Source organism: Tauraco erythrolophus, chromosome 1 (assembly GCF_009769465.1).
Source record: "Tauraco erythrolophus isolate bTauEry1 chromosome 1, bTauEry1.pri, whole genome shotgun sequence".
Classification (NCBI taxonomy): Eukaryota; Metazoa; Chordata; class Aves; order Musophagiformes; family Musophagidae; genus Tauraco; species Tauraco erythrolophus.
In genome coordinates this window covers 48,675,870-48,689,928 of record NC_141465.1, presented here as the reverse complement: position 1 = coordinate 48,689,928, position 14,059 = coordinate 48,675,870, and the positions used below count along the sequence as shown (strand labels likewise).

The following is a 14,059-nucleotide window of genomic DNA, read 5'->3' as shown; positions in this document are numbered from 1 at the left end:
AGTATGTATTTTGCTGGTTAGACTAACTCAAACCAAGGTCTGACTGGTTTCCTGTATGGGATTTCAAACTCAGGTTCAGCCAGCTTTGGCAGAAACACTGTGCAGATACAGAAAGGATCTGGAGATCATCTTTAACATCATTGACAAAGATCACTCAGGTAAGTCCAGGTAACTTCACTGTACCAGCTCTAGGAAGCCTACACTAGTTACCTCCCCTCACTCTGTTTCCTCTTTAAGGATTTTAAATAGAGAGGAACCAGAGGTGATGTCATTTTCCAGTTTAGTGAAGACTAATTTTAGCAGTCGGGCTGCAACCATATATAAGGGACAGTGCACAGAGCCTAACTTGAGGAAAAATTCTCACACAGCCCATCTCCAGTGCTGGCTTCACTCTTTTGGGGGGCTTTTTCTCCCTTCCACTCTCGCCGTTTTACTGCTTTCTCAATTCCACCGTTGATGCCATTAGATCATCACCTGAAGTAAAAATGTGCTTCAGTTGCAAAATCCCAAAACACACTCAAGCCACAGCAGGCAGGTAACTTCCTTGCAGCGAAGGGGTGTGCATGCACTGTGCATGTGTGTGTACGCAGGAAGGGGCAACAGCACTGAAAAAAGCGCTCTGCTGCCTGTCTCCTTTAGGTCTGATTTCCCTCGAGGAGTTTGGCCAGATGTGGAAACTCTTCACTTCTCACCTGGGCATTGATGTACCTGATGAATCCTTTGACAAGTTGGTCCTCAGCATAGACTACAACAGAGATGGCCATATTGACTTCAATGAATTTTTAGAGGCCTTTCACGTGGTTCGTAGGCTAGAGAAAAAGACAAACTCATGAAAAGGCAGAAGTTCTTGTGGGCTGTCTTGGAAGCTGACCTTCCTGGCATTAGTCACAAGCAGTCTGGGAAACCAACTTCTAGACTGACAAACAGCAAATGGGCTGCTTGATATGGTAAGCATTGCGTCAGCATTGCGTCACTGCGTAAGCCTTTATTTAGTCCCGTCTGGATGATACGTACCTGCTAGCACTGAGGCAGAAGAGATGAAACCCCACTGCTTATAGCACGACTGCGTCACTGCTGCATCAGTACCTTACCATGGTGGCATCCCCCCCATCAATCTAATCTGTGTGTGAACACTGCCAAGGTGGCACCTACAACCCTGGGGGAGGAGAAACTTGGGTACGTTTCTTTCAGCAGGTCTTAGCGACAGCTGAGACGTACCACTGAGGGCCACGAGGAACATATCAGACCCTCCCTGGGGCTAGAACAGGCAGGACAGAGGCCTGCTGGGGACTGCCCAACCCGGGAGAGAAAATAGAGAAGAACAACCATCTAGTTAAAAGAGGTACTTCTGCATTTAAGCTTACTCTTTGCACGATGCAATGGAATTAAAACATTCCAGGTCGCCATCTATCCTCTGTGAAGTTTACAGACACAGCTTAAAGGATTGCAACTGAAAGGCATTTACACTTGCACTAGATTTTCTCTTTGCCACTGGTTACTTTTCCCGACATTTGTTGGGGTTTGGAGCTAATGAACAGTCGTAACTCATCACCTTCATGCTAAAGCCATGGCATGTGAATGTAACATACGAGAGATCACAAAATAAAGCTTTAGCTTTCACAGTCATGTGTAAGTGTGGCATCTTTTTGCCTGTATTTTGGTATCCTACACATAGAGTACAACATGCTTTTCCTGAAGATTAACTGGACGACTTTAGCAACCCTAAGTATTCTTGCATATAGTTAAGCATGAATTCTTTAGCAACTGAGAAATTTTGAAACCGAGTTTTTGGAAGACAGCAAGATGGAAGAGTCCAGTGCCTCCCTGCCAAACCCCAAACTGCAAGCCAACATTCCCACTCCTGCAAGTACCGCCTCACCCGCTCCTGTGGGGGCAAGCAGGGAGAGCTGGACCTAATTCTCTTGCACGTTACACTCTGAAAGCAACACACTGACATAAAGCGAAGCGCTCAGCCACGTCAGGAGCTTTTTGAAAACGGTATTGCCTAATTCAGCCTTAGTAAATACAGTGTGCACAAAGTGCTTTTTGGGTAGGAAAAGGTTCCAGCCCAGCCTGTCTTTAAATTTTAATAGTGAAAGATAAGCTAAGTAAAGTAGCTCATTTTTATTTAATAACAGCGTTGAAAGTACCAAAACAACAACAACAACAAAAAATCATTCCCAGTTTATCATCACAGAATGTAACAGCAGCCCAAGCTTAAGGTGCTGTGGTATTTCTTACATCTTATTTTCTACAATTAAATACAAACCCCTTTTTCAGAAGTATTTTGTGATTTGACAGATTTATGAATAAACATGCACACACTTATCTGTATTGCCTAGGGGAAGGGGAAAGAAAATCTTTCATAGTGCAAACAAAATTTACAGCAAAATTTTAATGGCGTTGGTAATAGCCAATGTCTGTGTTTAGCATGCACTGACTGATCTATGGACTGTGAGGATCAGTCCCACCTCATTCCGGTGGGGTGACAAAAAGGTTCCACCTAAGATGGATGAACATCACTGTGTATGTGGGGATCTCGCTTCCTCCTGCCGTTTTACGTGCTGTGGGCGTGAAGCGACAAGATAGAATGGGACAGTGCGGTTCTGAAGTCCTCTTCTGCCACCACCACCCCTCCAGAAGAGGGAACAAAACTAGGGTGTGCAGCAAGACGTGGGAGCTCAGAAACATGGCTGACAGCCTCCAGCTTCAGTGTCCCCCTCTACTGCCATGCTCCTGAAGCTACCCTAGCACGAAGCTGAAGGATGCTCACCTTGAGGGATCACTTCCTGAGCAGAGGTGTAAAGGTAAAGGTGCAATGCAGTGCCTCCCTCAGCAGGCGGCGAGAAGAGGCTCTCAGGGATGCAGTGCAGAAGTGTGAGAGGACTGAGTCATCGAGCCGAAAAAGAAGAACGCCTGCCCGTCAGCTGCTAGCGGCACACAAGAGCCCCTTACCCCCAACAGAAGAAACGGGGGTGGCAGGGGGGAGTAACTGTGAAACGTCTAATGCCAGGAATAAAAGTCACTCCAGACTAAAACTGGGACTGAGAAAGAGCCTGGCTACTTGTACTTAAATCCAAACTGTTCGAGCTGATCCTCTTCTTCCATAACTCCCATCCCCAAACTTATTTTTATTCCACAATTTTGTGCAGTGGCTACTCTAATATTACAGCTGTGAGTGGTCCTTTGAGCAGGGACTGAATCAGCCTGCAGCCGAGCACCCAAGCTCTTGCCCTCCAAGTACAGATGGCACCGCTGGCAGCACCTCTCTTTCTCCCACTTTCTGATGACTCTGCTCCGACCTCCGGCTCACATCAGAAAGTGCCCAACGTTGGGCCTGGCCTGACCCATGCTCCCATGTCACTCACACCCTTGGCTGCTGCTGGAGGGGTGACACAGTCCTGCAGTGCCCCGTGCCCACAGGGTGCAGCCCAGGTGCTTCCCAACCCGCCATGGAAAGTAAGCACCCCTCTTTAGGGCTGCTAGGGACTGCACAGCTCACCTTTGTCTCCCAGGAACAAGCAGGGCTCTTTCCCTGAGCAAGGAGACCACAACTAGCATGACAGAAGCCAGACAAATTCTGCATCCCAACAATTAAGTTTTCCCATCCACTTGTAGGAGCAGAAGCCGAGGGCGATTAATGCCGCTTTTGATCTGTCTAGTTCGACAACTCGTGTCCCTTGCACGGCAGCAGGGAGAAGGAAAGAGCCATGCAGCTGTGAGCAGGGAGGGCGCTGGCCTGGGGGAGCCGGAATGGGTCCAGCACGCGGTATGTGCTCTGAGCTGGACACAGCTGATTATTCCGGCCAGTGCCTGTGACCAGCCCCGTTTCCGTCCGCAGGGATGCCTGGCTCCCCCCACAGCTGCGCAGGTGCTTCTCCCCACAGCTGCAAAGTGCTTAGGGCAGCAGTGCCCGTCAGACTGGAAGGACCAGGTCTCAAGTCAGTCTATTTTATTCATTAATGCCTTTATTTCTGAGGCACAGGATGTGCCTGTTCGCCTTTGCCTTCTTTCCATAAATGAGTTTCCAGGGACTTGGCGTTGGCCGTGTCACCCTCTGCTGTCTCCCCTGGGAAGGCTGACAGCCAAGGTGAGCCTCTGCCAACAGCTCAGCCCCGCACGAACTGCAAAGTTGTCACGTACTTTAACTGGCAGCACACCCTCACCATGGCCCATGCTGGCTCTGCTTTGCGACAGCTTAGCACACACGCAGGTGGGTCCTCAGCAAAGCAGGGCGGTCTCTATAAAACCTAATTTGCTTAATCAGGTTTGCACTACAATGCAGCTCACCAGTGAGAACGGTTCTTCGGTCTGAGCAGTAACGCAGGGGCAAGCTGCAGCCGTGCCCAGCCTGGAGGTAACATGAGTTTCCTTTCCATCGGCCTTGCCTTTCAGAATCCCACCCTTCACCACCAGCTACCCAAACTCTTCGAATTACCACAAAAATACTTTCCAAGTGCCTGCATTCCATGTGATAATTGATCATGACATCAGGCATACACCAGAATCTAGGTCAGACTATGAATTTCAAATCAAAGATACAAGTGATACCCCCATTAAAAAAGAGCGTTAAGGGGTCTTGAGGTGTGTTTGGCCATGGGCTCAATTGCTTTAGACTTCAATGCAGCTGCAGGTAAAACCAACTACACCACCCTTCTTCTTTCTGAAAACAAGCTCACACTGCAGGTAAAAAAAATAATTAAATAAATTAAGAGCCTGAGGGAAAATCATCTTGCACCTCTCACAACCTATGCTTCAACAACAAAAGCAAAAGTAACTGCTACTAACGACTTTTCGGATGAAGCTGGATGGAACAAGAAACCATCACACAGGCTCTTGTTTGCTCACACTCGGCACTGTCACATCTGTCAGCTTAAACTAGACAAAGGATTTTACTCTCATTTACCAGGAAACAAGCTAAGTGATCTCTCACAATATGTATGAAAAGGAAAAAAAACACACACAACCACCACCATAATGAAGGCAGAACTCTGCAAAACAGGCACCAGGCCAATAAAATGACTTCTACATCAAAGCGCTAATTGCACCTGAACTGTACCTTTATACTAGCCCCACAACAGGCCCACAGTTTTCACGGTGGTTAATACTGTACGTGCCTCTCTCAGAGCATCCAGTCTGAGGAGCCCTTGGACCACCAAACTCTCCTGGTCTTTGCAAAAACATGAAATCGCCTCCCACAGCTTCGGTCTCGAGCCAGCATCCAGACGTTACAGCAGCAGCAGCAGCCCTGTAGAGGGACGGCAGGTGGAGTGGCACTGCCATCGGGAGCTTAGCCTCCCCGCGACCACGGGTGCTGGTGACTGGCAAGTGGGACAGGGCTTTACTTCCCTCCTTTCATCAAGATATTTCAGGCATCTGTATACAACTGGAACAAAAAACCTCATTCTCAAAAGCACCACGTACTATTGTTACCAAAAAAACCCACACCTGAATTTTCAAATACTGTAAAAATGGCATAGTTATGTTTCGAAAGAGTGGAGGGGGGTCTCACAGAAATATGCTTATCAGGCTTACTAGCACAGAAAATTCCTACTTTTTACAGGCCATACCTGCTCTTTTCCCCTCTACCTGGGCAAGGCAGTACTGCTCTGATCCTCTCCGCTCCCACGGCGGCAGTGCTGGCACATCCCCGTGCTGCTGAGGGAGCTGCCTGTGGCTGCAGGAGAGGCTGACACTACAGCCACCTTCTTGAGCCGTCAGCCAGATTTGTGCTGGCTGGTGGCAAAACCAGCAGTGCTGGCACAAGGAAAACTGCAGCGGACACCTGGGGTAAAGCGGGATTTTCCCCACGCCAGAGGCAGCCTACCTCTGTATTCGGTTTAAATAGCCACGGAGCCATCTCCCTGCAGGACACAGCTATTCTCCCTACAGCAGTGTGGAGCCGCCGCAGAAACTGGTTTCCAGTGGAGACATTTAAGGCACAGGCACTGACCTGGGTGAAGGCAGACTTCCAGGCAGCCCACCCCTAACTACACGTGACAAGTGCAATTAAAAAAAAAAAAAAAAAAAAATCAAAGCCTTCCGTAAACTCACCTGCGCTAGAAGGGTGGCAATTATGCCATTCTTACCTCTGAGGCTATTTGCAAGGGAAAGGATTGGGAGACTTGGAAAGGGTGCTGGAGTGGAAGAGGTTTATCTTGCTCCATTCAGAGGAAGAGATCACAGGCATAAAACTGCCTGCCACCTTGGAGAAGCTGGAGTCTTGAGATTTTGCCTCCAAAGCCTCGGGGATACAGGGAAAGAAGCTATTTTGTTCGGATTAAGGAGAGATGCAGCTTCCTGAGAGAGGCTATCATCTCAAATTAGTGGATATTGCAAAACATTTCTCTCTAGTGGTGTTAGCCCTGCACTGACTAGGTGCAAATGAGATGAACATCAGGATAAAGGTGCGTTAGAAATATCACCTGGTTATTTCAAGTTATTCCTATTCCTTTAATTTACATTTCCCTGGATGTTTCACACTGCGCATTAGTGATTCACAATGATTTACGTTTACACACAGCAGGAGAAAAACTGATGAATTCCATCATGTCCCTTATTTGGGAGACTTTATGCCTGAGATACAACTCCCTCGTTTTATTATGCCTTCTGATCTCCAGAGAGTAATCCGTTTTCCCCTTGGCAGAACTGTATCATTCTTGCCAATTTAATACAAATTACATTTATGCACTTTGGGCAGAATAAGCCTCGTTATTTGTTATTTCTCACACGCTCCCTTAAAACCTGGCCAAATCCCACCTACCTGTCCCCCACAGGTAGCCGTGCACGTGGCATGACAACTAGTGTGAAAGGCTGAGGTAGCGCACGGCACACACGCATGCAGCAGCTACACGAGAGGTTCATGAAAGGAAAACAGGGAGAAGGAGCCTCTGAGCCTTCCCTCCCGCATGAGGCCATTTGCTTATTGCATGGCACAGCCTGTGCTAGGCAGGAAATCATGTAAATAAATAATTATGGCTTTTGTTAGGTAGGTCATGGTGCCATAGGCCCCACTTGGAGCACTGTCATAAAAAAAGTGGCAAATTCCTGTGGCTACGTCCTTCTCCAAGATACTACCGGTAGCTCCGAACGCTTTCTGGAAAGACACAAGCAAAGAAGTAGGACAAGTTAGGGATGCATGCTTATTTATCGGAAAAAACCTGCCACATGATGATTTTGCATTTGTGTGAAATACTGAAAGCTCATGAAATTACAGGATTATTACAGGACCCACATTAATTAGTTGGATCACTGTAAGTAAATGAGGAACACGAAACTTCCCAGATTTTGCTCTTTGTGGGGAGTGCAGGTGGGGTTACTCAAATATGGTAATTCTAACGCTTTAGTGAAGCAAAACTTCAGCCTACCCACTTGTTTCAGAGCTTGTTAGATACTATAATTTTATCCCCTTTAAATCTCCCACAACTCTTAAATTCATTTTCCAAATATATCTGCAGAGGACACTTAAGAGATTTGGTCTGCCTTTGCAGGGGAATGCATAAGGAGAAAAAAAACAAAAACAAGCTCATCACACATATTAAAAAAGGAGCAGGGGACAATTTTCAAATGCAGAGGCTTCCCACCACTACCCTCTGAGCTCACCAGTTCCTGCAGAAACAGGTCATTGGCCATGTGCACGATTCGATCCACGTGGACGATGCCCCCGATGCTGTTCACCTCGACATCAGAGAGGAACGTGAGAACGAGAATAGCTTCCACCAAGAGCTGCCTGTACTCCGGCTGGGGTACGTGGTTCAGCACTGACTCCACGTGCACAGCAAACTTGATTTCACACGGGGTCATCTGGCAAGTTTGAGTGGAAATCAGAAAGAAAAACTGACATATCCGAAAGACTAGTTGCCCACATCCTCCAGGCACTTAAACATATGCTCTGCTCTGCACACGGGGGTAGACTGACTGACGTGAACAAAATGTTTGTGCAGCTTTAGCACTTACAGAAACTTTTTGTGTTGCTAGGCCCTGATCCTGCAAACAGTTATGCAACTTCCAGAAGACTGCTCCAGCCCTGCAACCCATCACACACTCTTTTTAGTTCCACACAGGACTGCTGATGCTGAGCTGGCAAATTAACTCTTTGGTCCTCATGCCGAGGTCTCACGCACTCTGCCTTGCATCTTTCTGGCACCACAGGTTAGTTGCAAAGCCAAAATTACTGTTGAGTTTTAAAAATAACCACCTGCTTAGAGTGAATGCTTTTCCACCCAGAGATACAGCTATATTGTTTGCAGAGCAGCTTAATTTGCGCTGGCGTAGCTGGATGGATGTCATGTGAAAGGCTGCTGCCTTAGGAGGTTTGTGCTTATTTCGTTTGATTCCTTTAAACAGCAAAATTAGATACTGTCTAGGTCTGACAGGCTAAAAATATAAGCCTATTTATCTACACAATAGGAATAAATAAAGCTCTCCATTCTGAAAAAAAAAAAAAAGGTTTAAATTTGGCAGGAAATTCCAGCTCCTCTCTTCAGCTGTTACCATCGTCCCTCAGAAGAAAAGGAAACCAGAGACAAATATGAGGGATCCGGACAGGAAAACAGTCTCAGGCACACAAGCACCTCTCTTGCGCTGATGGATTACTGTTCACAAGAGTTGGTTTTATAGATGTGAATTCAAAAGTTGCCAGAATACCTAAAGACAGACCGGCAATCCAACTAAGGAAAAAAAAAATTATGGAAAAGTTATGGATTTAAAGAGTCAAAGCTTTGGTTAGAAACAATCATCCTTAATTGGTATTTACTTTTGAGACTGTGATGCCAAAATACACTGGCTGCTGCTGTAGCATATTAAAAAAATCAAGTGGCAAGCAATGTGTCTGCTTTATTCCAACAAGGCTGCACCTTCTTCTCACCCTGCCCAAAGGACTGCCATCAGCCACCCTCTTTCAGGCACTGCTCTGTGGGCGCACAGGGTCAGTGAAGGCATGCGGAGGGCAGATTTGGCAAAGGGAAAACCTGTCACAAGCCTGCTCCCAGGAACTCATCCGCACAGCCCCAGGGATGCTGGCAGAAGTGCTGGAGAGAAGGTCCAGACCATCTAACCTTCTTAAAACCAAGGATCTGCAACAACAGCCCTGCTGCATCTTACACCATCAAACCAAACATTCAGTCATGGGGCTCGAAAATCTTCCGCGTTTTACTGTACCTCTCTGGTGGTTGAAGAAGGAAGGACATACCCATCAATGGACAGACCATGGCACTGAAACAACAACATTGTGGCAGTGAACAGAAATTACAGTTCTTGCAAGCAAATCAGAGTTCTCTGATACCAGCCAACGTGTATCAATCCTCAGTTAAAAAACACCCAAAAACCAACAAACACAAACCCAAACACAAAAACCCACAAAACCCCCCAAAACAATAACGAAACTTGTTAAAAATACTATCTCATCTTTGCTGCAGAAGTTATTATGTAACCTAGCAAACATTAGAAATAGCCTGACATGACACATAGAGAGCGTGCTGTGTTCCAGTCCAGCTACTGAAGGGGAGGAAAGTACTCAGAGAGCCACTACAGCAAGAGGAACACAAAGGAGGAAAACAAATCAGTAGGAACATTCTGTGGGAAAGAATGTAGAAATAAAAGATAATGTAAAAGCATGAGAACAGACTACTAAAGCGAGGACTTCTATTTTTCATTTTTGCTAAAACAACATTTAGTTAAGTGTTTCAGATCCAGGGCACCACAACTCAAGGGTGTCAAGATGTGGTGCTTGGACATGGGCCCCCAACACTGGGGGAGAGAGAGGTGGTGTTAGAAACACCAAGTGGTATACAACAGAAGAGTGACAAAACCTAAACGGTGAGAAGAACAGCAAAGGAACGATGCACCTGGGTGCCTGGCATACAAAAAAGCACCAAGACGACAGCTTTTACAAACAGTCCAAAGAGAGTTTAAGAATGAAATATTGAACAGACAACTTAAATAAGCACAATTGATTTTAATAGCCAGAAAAACATTCCAATACTCCCAGTTATTACGTTAGGTCAGGACAGAATTGATGCTCGCTCTACTGAAAGAGGCCATTAGTGAATAGCTACGAGGTCATATATGACTCATCTTGGCTGACATCAACGCTAACGGCTTCAGCGTAAGTGATTTTAGAAGGACAACCAAAATCAACCCGAGCTGGTGACGCACATTCTTCCCCAACTGTGTAGGCACGAACAGCTCGGTACCTCAAGGTGTCGAACGCTGGCGCTCGCCCAGCCAAGTGGAAGAACAGGTGCATGATCACTTTGAAATTAATAAGAACTCATAATTCCCCACGCCTTGCTGGAGAGCTGCTTCAACACATGTCCATACCCCTGATCTCCAACTTTTCACTTACTTTTATCCCTTAACCTTAATCTCTTACTTTTCACTTAAAAAAAACAAAGAAACACTAAGAATGCCGTAGATCTCAGAAGAGTCAGCAAGACATCTCAAGACATTTTGGAAGAGTCAGTGCAGTTCCCTACTTCACTCCTCGCAGCCTTTCTGAACTGGAGCCCACGAACTGCGCTGCGTTGCAGTGCCCCGAAGCGGCACTGACGGCATCCTGCACTACCCCATGGGCGATGAAGAACAGACCATGGTGGAGCAGAACTGTGCGGCTGAAATTCAGCGCACAATTCATCAGTTTCATAGAAATTCAACTGAAATTCATCAGTTTCATAGACAAATACACTTTCAGCCAAACACATCAGCTTGTGTTACTGGAGCCCTTTCATGTTCAAGGGAGACGCTCCTACGAAAGGCTCTTGCTTCCTGCCCTCCACAGCTGTCATCTTACCTTCTGAAGGATTTTCCACACTTTCTCATAAAAGCCAACAGGAACTCTGTTAATAGCACCGTCAAGCCTCCTTCTGCGCAGCCACTGCCCTTTTCGGTCACCCCAGCTCGTCTCTCCACTGGAGCCAGTAGGAGAAGTACTAGTGGGAGACGATGGAGTACTGCCCCGCTGTAAGAAACATTAAAGCCTTGGTTAGTTGCTTTCTAGCACCCCAAGTGCTGCTCCTGGTGAATACCTCATTCTGTTACAATGCTACCTCAGAAACAGGGAAAAAAATACAGGCCATGAAGTCACACAAGATGATGGAGCACGACTGATCCCTTTCTCTTCCCTTCGCAAGAAGCTTCCCTTATTCAGTACTTCAATCATTTCTCAACAAAACAGGCAAGCAGTTCAACAAGGGGTAACCCAGTAAACTTCACTGCTTGGTTCAACACAAGGCCTGACTATTCTGACAAGCATGAGCTGGCTGCCAGGGCAGTGTCACTGGTGTGCAAGATGGTGGGATTTGCAGGTAGGTCTGACTCACTCGGGCTTCGGGCTCAGTGTTGTAAGAGAACCAAAGGGTCCATGAGTCCTGCAAGAGAGGTCCTCCATGCAAAAAGCTCTATTAATGTAAGTAGATTAAAAATTGATGTCCAGTGGTCATGCCTGTCTCTTTAAGTATCAGTCTTGCTTCCTTTATAGTCACTATTGCTCTATTATTTTACTCTACAGACTTGAAGACTAAATTAGGCAGCAAATAATTTTCAAGTTGTGGCACTACCACCAATTCTTGTTCCCATTTGCACACATGCAGCCTGCCTACTCTTTGCACTCTCAGAGACTCAGAATGTTTTCTCATTCTTTTTTGCACAATGTTACTTTCAGCCCAGAAAGGACATCACTGACAGCCCCATCTCAAATCCCATCATCTCTGAGTGAGAAACTGCCTGAGGAAAGTACTGGGGAAGGAGGAAAACAAGACTAAAAACTGTATGTTTGCAAAGGGTAGGCTCATTGATTCTACATAGCCAAGCCCTGCAAAAGGACCAGCAAATGACAGCAGTCCATTTCCACTACTGCTGGTGTCAGTGAGGCATAGGTGGTGTTCCCTTGATCTTTTGATGCTTGCTGTTCCTCTCTGCTGCATACTGACAGAGACAGAACTTCCTCCACCCTGTTGAGCAGAGCTAGAAGATGCAGGAGATCAGCAGACGGTCAGTGCCAACGTAGAGAAATCCATCCGCATACAGTAACTCATCTGGCTACTCAGGTGGTTCAGCGAAGCAAAGAGCTCCTGGAACAATTCTGTGCACTTGAATTAAACACACAGTCGAAGCCTGCCTCTCTGCACTGGTACGCGGGAAGAGAGAGGCAACAGCAATGTGGCAGCTGTCAGACCAGGCCACAGGGCTAGTGGCGCTCTGCAGCTGTGCGTTTAGGACACTGAGAGGTGTGCCATCAACAGCAGGTCTGCAGATGCCAAGAACCAGGAATCACAACCTCCAGTTCAAAGTGCACATGTAGTTGCAAGCTTTGTGTCTTCATGATGGATTTGGAGCCTCAGACTTACTTTAAATTGTTGAGGTCTCTGTCGATAAAATACTTAAACAATTATTTTCCTTCTTAACAGCGAGAGCTTAAGAAGAGCCATCGTTCTCTGCCTTGAAACAAGATGATACCCATGCCCACAAAACCCCTGTCTCAGCAACCTGAAGCTATTCTGGGTTCATTAGTGTCCAGAGACTGCCAGCATTTGTCAATGCTACATTACTTTTAAATACCGATGACACCTGTAACATAATCCACCATCAAGTAGCTAAATCTGCTGTAGTGCTTTATCTGCTACAACTGCTTAAGCTTCAGAAGAACTAAGTGGATCTAAATGTGAGACTCAACTTCTATTAAAAGATTATTAATGAGAATTGGTTCCCAATGAAGATGAGTAAGACAAGGAGGTAGGGTTTGAAAGCAAGTTTTTACACAGGAGCAGTCACAGGAGGTGTCTAGAGCTAGGACCCTTGCACACACAGACACAGGGTGAATGAAGGGCAGGTGCAGGGCTGCAGACGGGTGTTTTAACCGTGGAAGTGACATGCTGCTGGACATGGAGTGGCTCTCATGAAAGAACTACAAAACAAAAACAGACACCAACACGTCAGACAGACAGCCATGACAGAACAGGTTAAAGCAAACTGTCCACGTAAAGACAAGAAACATGGAATAAGGTCAGGTACTCATGGGAAAACTGCGACAGTGCCTGGCTTCTTGCAGTGCTGCACTTCAGCTGACTTGGGGCAGCTGCTGCCGATTCCCAAGGTCACCACGAGGCAGACCCCGCCATGCCGGGAGCCTGCTTGGCTGCGGTGCAGCCACAACCTGCCCACGCCATCCACTGAGCTCCAAGCACGGCCAACACAAACCTCCACGGTTTAAGATGCATGCAAAAGCTTCCCTGTGACACAGGGCTGGGAAAAAACCCCAAGCTCCCCACTTCCATTCCGCATTTGTTGCAACGTCATCAGCTTCTCTTTGCAGAAGAAGGTCATCTTGCTGCAGAAAGTCTGTGGGCTGCCAACTGGGTGGGCAGCGCTAAACAAAGAGCTGCAAGGCAAATTTTTTGCTGAAATGTGGATGCAGCACCCCAGACTTACAGCACTTTTCTGTAAGTGTCCACCCCAAGCCACACCTCCTAATTAAGTGTTAACAGCTCAGACCCAAAGGCTTGATGTTCAAACTTAAGAAACAACAGCAGCAAACAAGGCAGCTGCAGTCGCTCAGGACCTGACCTCAGGTGCAAAGAGATGTTAATGCAAGTACCTGAAACATTCTTATAACAGGATGTTGATTCCCCTCCCTCAACTGACATTAAAACAGTATCTAGTGAACTATTCAGAAAATGCAGTGAGGCATGGCAGGAAGCAGCATGAGTGGGGAAAATGGAGAGAACAAAAATATAAACAGCCAACTCCTCCTCTGTGCCAAATACCAGGTTTTTAACGAAAGCAAAAGCAATGCAGGAAACACCTTTCCACCTCAAAGTGTTTGAGCTCAAGCCCACCTGCGTTTAAAACAAAATAACTGCTGCCACCTAGTGCCTGGTCCCCTCTTCCTTCCTGGAAAGGCCCTGAAATCGGGCACCCGCCTTAGGACTGCAAGCCCTGCTCAGACTGAACCCCAAAGTCACTTCAGAGCTGGTGGAAAGCAGCTTGCACACCTTCACAGCCCCAGCCGTACCACGAGGCTTGCCACGACTGTGAGCACCATGGCTCAAACATGGCAACCAGG

At 46.8% G+C, this 14,059-nt stretch overlaps 2 protein-coding genes across 2 annotated transcripts in view; one reads left to right on the top strand and one right to left on the bottom strand.

Annotated features, from left to right (window-relative positions):
• Positions 1 to 833, top strand: part of PPEF1 (protein phosphatase with EF-hand domain 1) — a 29,704-nt gene extending 28,871 nt beyond the window's left edge. Inside the window, exons 15-16 of the mRNA XM_009980537.2 lie at positions 74 to 158; positions 640 to 833. Coding sequence (XP_009978839.1) covers positions 74 to 158; positions 640 to 833 — 279 coding nt within the window. The remainder of the gene's footprint in view (positions 1 to 73; positions 159 to 639) is intronic.
• A 6,089-nt stretch (positions 834 to 6,922) lies between these two features.
• PHKA2 (phosphorylase kinase regulatory subunit alpha 2) overlaps positions 6,923 to 14,059 on the bottom strand; it is a 42,853-nt gene continuing 35,716 nt past the window's right edge. The window contains 4 exon segments of the mRNA XM_086609098.1: positions 6,923 to 7,096; positions 7,603 to 7,803; positions 9,160 to 9,213; positions 10,790 to 10,957. Of these exon segments, the coding sequence (XP_086465224.1) occupies positions 6,923 to 7,096; positions 7,603 to 7,803; positions 9,160 to 9,213; positions 10,790 to 10,957 (597 nt within the window).